Genomic DNA, 8,958 nt, shown 5'->3' on the forward strand with positions numbered 1-8,958 from the left:
CGCTCGCGTAAGGCGCGCTCGCGTAAGGCGCGCTCGCGTAAGGCGCGGGCCGCCCTCTGACTCTGCTCGGGCATGCTCGGTCACCGCGACTGCGGGGGTAGCATATACCCTAGCAGGGAGGCAAACCGGTCCAGAACCCAGCAGCCCTTTCCTTCCTGCCCTTCAACTCTGACCCTCCTGTGCCGGAGGTGGGAGGCAGAAGTTAGAGGTTTGGCTTGACCAGGGGCCCCAGTCCCCTCAGGGCTTCTTCCTTGAGGAACAGGAGCCCTACACCCCTCCCATGAAGGTTTGAGGGTCTGCGGTCTGTGATGCTGGAGGCTGGACTCAGCCCTGGTTCCTTCCCTCTCCAGACCCAGGGCGGCCTGTCCATAGCCTGGGCCACGGGGAGTGAGTACCCTTGCCAACGTAGGGAGGGGCCCGGGTCCCCAGGACGGTGGAGAGCACCAGGAGCCCTGCTGTCCACGGACACATGGAGAGCGCCTGGGGGCTCGGCGGGGCGCGCGGTGCAGAGGGGCCTGGGGCGAGGGCATGTCTGAGCATGGGAGCTGGTGACAGCCGCCCGCTCATTAGCCATCAGGGCTGCACAGGTCTCAGGTGCTATAAGAGCAGTGAGAAAGAAGCCCGGTCTTTCGGGCCGGAGCGCCCCCCCACCAGCTCCCGCCCCTCCCATCTGTGCTGGGTGCTCGTTGGCGCACGTTCGGGCACAGGGGTGGCGTAGAGCGGGAGCTGAGACTGCCCTGCTGGCAGTGTTAAGAGCAAGGAGGCCACACCAGAGCCTGTCCTCTCCCTCCTGGTCCAGCCTGGGAGCCCAGCAGCCCCTGCCGCACGCTCGCTCCGGGCCGGTGGTTTGGCGCGGGGGTGGGACGGCTCTGAGGTGCCGTGCCTGCCGAGGGCTGAAGGCAGCCTCTGCCAACAGGTCTCTGAGGATAGGCCTACAGATCTCCCTGGACTACTGGTGGTGTGCAAACGTCGTCCTGCACGGGGTGGAAGAGGTTTGTCCCTGCATCCTAGCCACAGCGGGAGAAGAGGGGGGACGGTGACACGCTCGATGAGGGTGGGTGCTGGGGGCACTAAGGAGGTGCCTGCCCACCCGCCCCCATCCCTTCCCTCCATGCCTATGGTCAGAACAGCCCGGGGTACTTGGAGGTGATGTCTGCATGTCACCAGCGGGCGGCTGATGCCCTGGTCGCCGGGGCCATCAGCAATGGGGGCCTCTACGTGAAGCTGGGCCAGGGGCTGTGCTCCTTCAACCACCTGCTGCCCCCGGAGTATATCAGGACTCTGCGTGTGCTGGAGGACAGGGCCCTCACGCGCAGGTTCCAGGAGGTGAGCCCTGCACTTGGGCTGGGGGCTCTGGCAGCGCCTCCCCCCCTTCCCGCTCCCCGCTCCAAGAACCCTCTCCTGCCAGGTGGACGAGCTGTTCCTCGAGGACTTCCAGGCCCTGCCCCACAAGCTCTTTCGGGAGTTCGACTATCAGCCCATCGCCGCCGCGAGCCTGGCCCAGGTGCACCGAGCCAAGCTGCACGACGGCACGGAGGTGGCCGTCAAGGTGCGTGGGGGCCCACTCTGCACCGCAGCGGGGTCTGGGGCGGTGCTGGCAGCCCTGGGTCCTCCCTGCACCCTCGCCCAACGCAGGTGCAGTACATCGATCTGCGGGACCGCTTTCATGGCGACATCCACACCCTGGAGCTCCTGCTCCAGCTCATCGAGTTCATGCACCCCAGCTTCGGCTTCAGCTGGGTCCTCCAGGTAAGCGCTGCCCAGAGGCTGGAGCAAGCAGGGTCCGCATGTTATGAGCTGGGGTGGCCTGGTCCCCAACCTCGACCCCCAGCTGCCCGTGTGGCCCCCAGGACCTGAAGGGCACCCTGGCCCAGGAGCTGGACTTCGAGAACGAGGGCCGAAATGCCGAGCGCTGTGCCCGGGAGCTGCAGCACTTGCGCTATATCGTGGTCCCCCGCGTGCACTGGGACACGTCCAGCAAGGTGGGCTGGGCCCCCTCCTGGGTGGGAACGCGCAGCCCTGCTGAGCTCAGCCACTTGCTCTCTCCCAGCGTGTGCTGACGGCTGAATTCTGCGAGGGCTGCAAGGTCAGCGATGTGGAGGCCATCAAGTGCATGGGGCTGGCAGTGAAGGATGTGAGTGCCTGTGCATGAGTGTGTGGGCGTGGGCGGGCACGTGTGCGCCCCAAGCACAGGGTGACGGTGGCCCGGTCCCGTTCTCTCCGCAGATCGCAGAGAAGCTCATCCAGGCTTTTGCGGAGCAGATATTTTATACAGGCTTCATCCACTCAGACCCCCACCCTGGCAATGGTAGGAAAAGTCCCCGGGGGTGGGGGTGGGAGTCGGGGGACAGGGGACACGAGCCGACACGCTGTGTCCCTAGTTCTGGTGCGGAAAGGCCCTGACGGGAAGGCCCAGCTGGTGCTGCTGGACCACGGGCTCTACCAGTTTCTGGACAGGAAGTAAGCCGGGGAGCCTGGAGGGGCTGCGGGGCAGGGCCTGGTCCCTGGGCCTTATCGCCGGCCTCCCGCAGGGACCGCTCAGCCCTGTGCCAGCTGTGGAGGGCCATCGTTCTCAGGGACGACGCCGCCATGAGGACACACGCAGAGGCGCTCGGGGTGCGAGGTGAGGCCGGGGTGTGCGGCGTGGGGGCTTGTGGGGCCCGCGGTCCTGGCTCACTGCCCACCCCGCGCCCCAGACTACTTGCTCTTCTCCGAGGTGCTCATGCAGCGGCCCGTGCGCCTGGGGCAGCTGTGGGGCTCCCACCTGCTCAGCCGGGAGGAGGCGGCCTACATGCAGACCATGGCGCAGGAGCACTTTGAGGGCATCATGGGGGTGCTCAAGGCCCTGCCGCGGCCCATGCTGCTCGTGCTGCGCAATATCAACACCGTGCGTGCCATCAACGCCGCGCTGGGCACCCCCGTGGACCGCTACTTCCTCATGGCCAAGAGGTGGGTGCGGGCTGTCGGGATGCCGGGGGGTGGGAAGCGGCGGCGGGCGTGGGCCTGGGCCGGGCTGACCGTGTGTCTGCGCAGTGCGGTCAGGGGCTGGAGCCGCCTGGCAGGTGCCGCCTACCAGAGCCTCTACGGTGGCAGCCTCCTGCGCCACATCAGGGTCATCTGGGAGACGTTCAAGTTCGAAGTGGCCCTGAGGTGAGGGGAGGAGGGGAGGAGGGAGGGGAGGGGGCGGGGCAGGCACCCAGCGCAGGCGGTTGAGACCTGCCCCGCACCAACCTGTGACCCCTCTGGCCTCCCACCAGGCTGGAGACCCTATCTATGCGGCTCACTGCCCTCCTGGTCCGGCTCTTGGTCCACCTGGGCCTCCTGCCTGAGACCCGGGGGCTCTCTGAGTACCTGGAGACCTAGGGAGCCCCGGGGGCAAGAGGACCTCCGAGCTCAGCTGCGTCGGACCCACAGAGCTGGCCAGGGCTGGAAGTGCACATGCCCCGGGACCTGGGGCGCGAAGCGGTTGGGGGCGGGGGGAAACCGTGGGGCTCTGAGGCCGACAATGACCACAAGCTCTTCTCAAAGCAAACATCTCCTCGTGTTTTGTACAAAAAGGGGTGGGGGCAGCGCACGGGGGGGGGCGGGGGGGCATCCGGGAGCCTAGAAGTGGGCGGTGACGCGGTCAGTCTCCAACAGGTCGTCCAGGATCTGCAGGGGGAGGGGCTGGTGAGCGGGGGTAGGCCAGGTGGGAAGGGGTGGGCCCCGCGGGGCAGGCCGGGGGCTCACAATGTCCGGGGTGGTGCCGATCTTCTTGGCCAGTTCGCCGCGCTCCATGGTGCTCAGGTACAGATAGCGGTTGAGCAGCTCCCCATCCAGAACGTTCCGCACGGCGTTCTGCAGGATGCGCCGGTCCACGTGCAGCATCCTGGGGAGACACGCAGGCTGTGTAGGGCAGCGGGGGCGGGACGCGGGACGCGGGGCGGGGCCGCACACTCACCGGAAGGCCCTGGGGTTGAGGCCCGCATGGTGGGGCAGCATGGTGGTCAGCGCGTTCTGCAGCATCAGCAGCCGCCGGTACGTCTTCTCCTGCATGGGCAGCAGGAGCCCGATGCCACCGTCCAGCGTGGCTGCAGGAGGCACCGTGTAAGCGAGGCTGACCACCCCGCCCCGCCCCGCATGCCCGCCCGTCCCGCCCGGGACTCACCAAACCAGGTGATGTGCTTGTTTTCCCACACCACCGACTTCTTGCTCGGTCCCTCCGCAGCGCCGCGGCACGGCGTCCTCCAGAACGTGTTCACGTGGGCACCCACGTGGAAGTCCGCCCGCCGGAGCAGGCGCATGCCCCCGAAGCTCTCTTTGGCTGGGCCAGAGGGAGCTCAAGTCATTGCCTGCCCGGCGCCAGCCCCCGCGCAGGGGAAGGGGGAACACTCACCTTCTGGCAGGTACATGTACACCATGAGGTTGCGGTCCCGGTCAGACACTGCGAAGCAGAGCCCAGGGTCAGCCGGGCCACCCCTCACGTCTCTGAGCCCCGGGACCCCCAGGCCCTGCACTCACTCACCCAGGAAGCCCAGCTGGGCGTTGTCCACCATGAAGTCCACGCTGTACACTTCCAGGGGCTTGGCATCCTGGGGACGGGGGACAGACGTCAAGGCCAGCCCGCGGCCAGCACCCACCCAGCACGGGGTCTAGGCTGCATGGGTACCCGGGACACGAGGCTCAGAGTCTTGCTCTCCTCCTGGTAGCGCAGCAGCGAGATGCTCTTCATGACGTCCGCCGCCAGGATGAAGTTCTTGACGCTAATCATCTGGTGGATGTAGAGCTGGGTGTCGATGAAGGCCATGCCCGTCAGCTCGCTGGCCCGCAGGCTCCACAGGAAGATCTAGGGGGACAGAAGCAGTGGGTGACAACGGGCAGGCAGGGGCAGGCCCCGGGGTGAGCAGGAGGGCTCACCTTCTGACCGATGGCGGACACCAGGTGGCCGTTGCAGTGGCAGAGGGCGGTCACAGGCCCCTTCTGCTCCTTCTCATACAGGACTTTGAACTTGTTCTTGGTCAGGGGCTGGCCAGGCTCAGGCACCACCTCGATCACATCCATGATCAGGATCTGCCGGGGAAGGAGGGTGGATGATGTGCAGGGCAAGGGCCGGGGCGGCCGGGCACTGCCCACCCCCGCCAGCCGGCCCCTTACCCGCCCTCGGCACGTGACCTCCTCCCCCTGCATGAGGCAGGTCCCGGCAGCCACGTAGCCCTTGAGGCCTGACACCGTCTCCTCGCTGCGCAGCGACACGGTCTTCATGCAGGTCACATGCTCCCACTCCTCCAGCTCGATCCTGCACGAGGCAGAGTGAGGATGCCGCCTCCTGGCTGGCCGCCAGTCCCCAGCCAGACCCCAGCCTCACCTGGCGTTGGGGATGGCCTCCCAGCTGACCGGGGAGATGAGCTGGATAGAGAAGGCCTCCTGCTGGGGGTGGATGTATCGGTCGTCTGCAAGGACACGGGCTGGTGGTCAGGGCGGGCAGCCTCGCCAGCAAGCCCCACTCTGGGCATCACGCACCTCTCTCGATGGTCTCGAACTCCTTCTCCTCGCCTGTCATGCGCGGGATGCGGGTGCACGGCATGTTGGTGCTGGTGGCCACCACATACACCTGGGGGAGAGGAGCGCGTCACGGGTGTGCGGGAGGCCACACCAGAGAGAGGGTCCCTGGCCCTGAAAGGACGGGGTCAGACCTTGGACTCCACGTGGTAAGCCACGTAGTGGGCAGTGCAGCGCAGGGGGATCTTCCTGACAGGCCACGGGGCATCGTAGGACAAGTAGGCAGGCAGGACACTGATCCTCAGCTCACCCTGGTGCGTGGGGGACAGGGGCCGGTGAGGCCTGGTATCCGCCAAGGGCAGGGCAGGCAAACCTGGGCTTCCGAGGGCTCCGCGAGGCCAGCCCTCAGCTCTACCGGAACCGGGGTGTGCAAGGGACTGAGCCGTGCAGTCCCGTGCTTCACGGCCTTCCCGTCCCTTCTCTCAGGCTCACCCGGGGCTGGCATGCTGGCCACAGACATGGTCTGGGCCCAGAGGAAGCTGGAGGCTGCAGGCGAAAAGTTACCCACACACTGACCAGGCCAGAGTCTGCAGACAGACGAGGGGACCCCTACTGGCCCCCCGGCTGCTGCCCTTCGCCCGTAGTTCTAAGAGCATCAGCACCTACAGAGCACTTGCCACATTCTCATCACGAGTCCTCACACTGACCTCACAGATGAGAAAACGGGGCTCAGAGAGGGTGAGCACCCGGCCCAGAGTCACACAGCTCCTGAAGGGCAGAGCAGTGACTGGAACCGGCCCCGCAAACAGGCGCCCTCAGGGGCTGCGGCCGCCACGCCCGCCTGCCCTGTCCTCCAAGCCTTCCCAGTGTCTCACCTCTTTGACCTTGGCCTCGTCCACCTGCTAGACACCCAGCAGGGTCCCCAGCGCCTCCTCCTGACCCAGGCAGGGCAACACGGGGCACATGAGCCTTGGGGTCTCCCTACCTGTCTGTTGAAATACAGGAAGCCACGGGGACAGTTGACATTGTGGAACGGGGCAAAGGAGTCAATGGGACCGTCGATGCCCATGGGGTGCAGCCGCAGGGCCCCCCGGCCAGTGACCAAGAGCCAGTGAGGCGAGGGGCCACAGATGAACACCTGAGGGCAGGCACTGTGAGGTGAGGCCCCATCTGCCCCACCCCGGGCCCCCCCAGAGCCGCCTGCCTACCCCCGAGTAGCCATAGATGTCCTCGAAGTACCGGAACCGGGCCACGCGGCCCCGGGCACCAGCCCCCTCCTCGGCACCGCTGCCTTCTGCTTTCTTCTTGGACGGCTTTGGCTTCTTCTCACGGAAGTTGATGTTGTGAGGAACCTGGAGGGGGGGGTGCGCCATGAGGGCCGGGTCTTGCCCCCAACCCCGTTCCACATCCACCCCACGCCCGGCTCAGCCCCGTCACTGCACCTTCTTGAAACGGACTTTGAGGTTTCCCTGGCCGAGCTGGGAGTCGTGCGGGAAGGCCTCGTAGATGAGCAGCTCCTGGTCCACGTGCACCTGGGGGGCAGCGCAGGGTCACCAGGGAAGTGGGGGCACCCGGCCGGGCCGCCGCGGGGAACAAAGGGTCCACACTCACCAGCAGGTAGGGCCTGCTCTGGCGGCTCCCCAGGGCCACCAGCAGCACCTCCTTGACAAGGGGCAGCTCCCCCTGGCGCGTGGCCTCCTCCTTTCGGGCCTCGCCCTGCGTGGTGGGCTGACCAAAGGAGCTGTCCACCAAGACCCGCTGCCCCACGGGAAAGTTCTTCACCAGGAACACCAGCCGCCAGTCAGGGAGCTGGTATATCTGTGTGGGGAGTGGGGTTAGCGGCTACAGGAGGCCACAGGAAGCCGGGGACAGGGAGCTGCACCGGGCACAGGGCCCCACGCACCTCCATGGTTCCGTTTTCCCGCACCAGCAGGCACCAGTGGGTGGGCTCGGCCCGGAACGGGGTGGGGTCCCGGTCCGCAGGGGGCTGGCTGTTCCTGCGGGCCTCCTCCTTGCTGGGGCTGAAGAGGGAGCCCGAGTCCCCATACAGCATCTCCTCCTCGTCATCCACGGTGGGGCTAGAGGCCGGGGCCGGCACACAGGTCACACGGGGCCTGCCACAGGCCCCCTGGCCCAGCCCGTGCCCTGACTGCCCCCACGTACCTGGTCTCCGAGCCCTGGCCCTCCGCCTCGGAGCCACTGCGGCCCCCCAGCTCATCGCGGGCCCCGCCCAGGCGGCTCTCCGTAGTGAACATGCTGCTGACATCTCGGTACACACACAGTGTGATCACCTTGGACTGCTACAGGGACAGGGACGGGCTCAGCACCGGGCGGAGGGGAAGGGGGAGGGCCAGAGGCTGCGGGCACGGCCGGGTGCTCACATGGTGCAGCGGGGGCTTGTGCAGCGCCAGGCGGTGGTGACGGCCCCCATACGAATCGTTCTTGAGCAGGAACATGGTGACCTGGCCCTCGGCGCTCATAATGACCACGTAGGGGTCAGCCACGGCACACTGCACGATGGGGGAGCCCAGGTCCACGGGGATGAAGTGTAGCTGGTTCACTGTGGGCACAGGACGTCAGCACTGGGTGGTCAGCACCCACCACCCTTGCCCACCCGCCGCCTGCGCCCACCTCCTTCCAGCAAGCGGATGCCGAGCGGCGACACCTGCACGATGTAGCGATTGTCCCCAATGTTGCCAGCAAAGACAGTGGGGCCCTGTGTGGCAAAGCCACTGGTGTCCAGCTCCATGATCTCCTGCCCTGTCTGCAGGATCTGCAGGCGATGGGAGAGTGAGGCACACCCCCCTGGCGGCAGGACCCCCCCCCCCCCCCCCCCCCCCCCCCCCCCCGCGGGGCCCCCCCCCCCCCCCCCCGGCCGGACCCCCGCCCCATACCATGGTGGAGTCTTCCCGGCTCAGGATGAGGAAGCCATGTCTTCGTCCATCATCGTCTGCCTCGAGGGCACTGGGCTCCTGCTCTGCCCCCTCCCCCTTGGTGGTCTCCTCCTGTGACAGGAGGAAGAGCAGTGAGGACACCACCCAGGCGGGGGTGCCTGCCCCAAACAGCCCGGCCGAGCCCTGTCCTGGGCCCCACCACCTCCAGGCCACCCCCAAGCTCGGGCTGAGCCCACATGGAGGGCAGCACTGGTCACCGCCCCACTCGGGGCCTCCCGGCCAGTCTAGGCTCCACCTACTTGCTCCTTTCGCACGGGGGCAATGACTGTCCACATGTCGTAGCAGCCGGGAAGTTCAAAGGTCGTCACCACCTGGGGCCGGATGCTCTTCTGGAATGACAAGGGGGGTGTCCGTCCACCCAGGTCCCACCAGGAGGCACCCCCCCTCCCCCACCCCCACGTACCTGGAGCACCGACAGGGCCCCATTCTTCCCATAGCCAGAGCACACCACGATCTCCAGGTCTGGCTCGGGGCTGTTCTGAAACTGCCCGGGTCTGAGAGTAAGGGCAGGCCCCCGCGGCCCCCC

At 67.1% G+C, this 8,958-nt stretch overlaps 2 protein-coding genes across 9 annotated transcripts in view; one reads left to right on the forward strand and one right to left on the reverse strand.

Annotated features, from left to right (window-relative positions):
• The window catches only part of ADCK5 (aarF domain containing kinase 5), a 21,641-nt gene extending 18,104 nt beyond the window's left edge, over positions 1-3,537 (forward strand). For 3 of the 5 annotated variants that reach the window (XM_035012175.1, XM_035012172.1, XM_035012171.1), the window contains exons 4-15: positions 917-992; positions 1,126-1,326; positions 1,409-1,549; positions 1,636-1,749; positions 1,851-1,982; positions 2,051-2,134; positions 2,227-2,308; positions 2,382-2,460; positions 2,532-2,623; positions 2,697-2,949; positions 3,034-3,150; positions 3,258-3,537. In XM_035012175.1, the coding sequence (XP_034868066.1) occupies positions 917-992; positions 1,126-1,326; positions 1,409-1,549; positions 1,636-1,749; positions 1,851-1,982; positions 2,051-2,134; positions 2,227-2,308; positions 2,382-2,460; positions 2,532-2,623; positions 2,697-2,949; positions 3,034-3,150; positions 3,258-3,363 (1,477 nt within the window). In that variant the 3' untranslated portion in view covers positions 3,364-3,537. The remainder of the gene's footprint in view (positions 1-916; positions 993-1,125; positions 1,327-1,408; positions 1,550-1,635; positions 1,750-1,850; positions 1,983-2,050; positions 2,135-2,226; positions 2,309-2,381; positions 2,461-2,531; positions 2,624-2,696; positions 2,950-3,033; positions 3,151-3,257) is intronic. The other 2 variants (XM_035012173.1, XM_035012174.1) reach the window with 2 other exon arrangements.
• The window catches only part of CPSF1 (cleavage and polyadenylation specific factor 1), a 13,889-nt gene continuing 8,450 nt past the window's right edge, over positions 3,520-8,958 (reverse strand). For all 4 annotated transcript variants that reach the window (XM_035012167.1, XM_035012169.1, XM_035012168.1 and 1 more), the window contains 23 exons: positions 8,836-8,916; positions 8,672-8,761; positions 8,373-8,483; positions 8,110-8,251; positions 7,860-8,038; positions 7,642-7,778; positions 7,382-7,556; positions 7,090-7,296; positions 6,921-7,010; positions 6,687-6,830; positions 6,464-6,616; positions 5,673-5,789; positions 5,500-5,590; positions 5,345-5,429; positions 5,134-5,275; positions 4,897-5,049; positions 4,649-4,825; positions 4,505-4,571; positions 4,376-4,423; positions 4,148-4,303; positions 3,941-4,070; positions 3,730-3,868; positions 3,520-3,651 (listed from right to left, as the gene is read on the reverse strand). In XM_035012167.1, the coding sequence (XP_034868058.1) occupies positions 3,604-3,651; positions 3,730-3,868; positions 3,941-4,070; positions 4,148-4,303; positions 4,376-4,423; positions 4,505-4,571; positions 4,649-4,825; positions 4,897-5,049; positions 5,134-5,275; positions 5,345-5,429; positions 5,500-5,590; positions 5,673-5,789; positions 6,464-6,616; positions 6,687-6,830; positions 6,921-7,010; positions 7,090-7,296; positions 7,382-7,556; positions 7,642-7,778; positions 7,860-8,038; positions 8,110-8,251; positions 8,373-8,483; positions 8,672-8,761; positions 8,836-8,916 (2,862 nt within the window). In that variant the 3' untranslated portion in view covers positions 3,520-3,603. The remainder of the gene's footprint in view (positions 3,652-3,729; positions 3,869-3,940; positions 4,071-4,147; positions 4,304-4,375; positions 4,424-4,504; positions 4,572-4,648; positions 4,826-4,896; positions 5,050-5,133; positions 5,276-5,344; positions 5,430-5,499; positions 5,591-5,672; positions 5,790-6,463; positions 6,617-6,686; positions 6,831-6,920; positions 7,011-7,089; positions 7,297-7,381; positions 7,557-7,641; positions 7,779-7,859; positions 8,039-8,109; positions 8,252-8,372; positions 8,484-8,671; positions 8,762-8,835; positions 8,917-8,958) is intronic.

The sequence above is a fragment of the Mirounga leonina genome, unplaced genomic scaffold (assembly GCF_011800145.1).
Source record: "Mirounga leonina isolate KUSES-001 unplaced genomic scaffold, KU_Mleo_1.0 Mir_165, whole genome shotgun sequence".
Lineage (NCBI taxonomy): Eukaryota > Metazoa > Chordata > Mammalia > Carnivora > Phocidae > Mirounga > Mirounga leonina.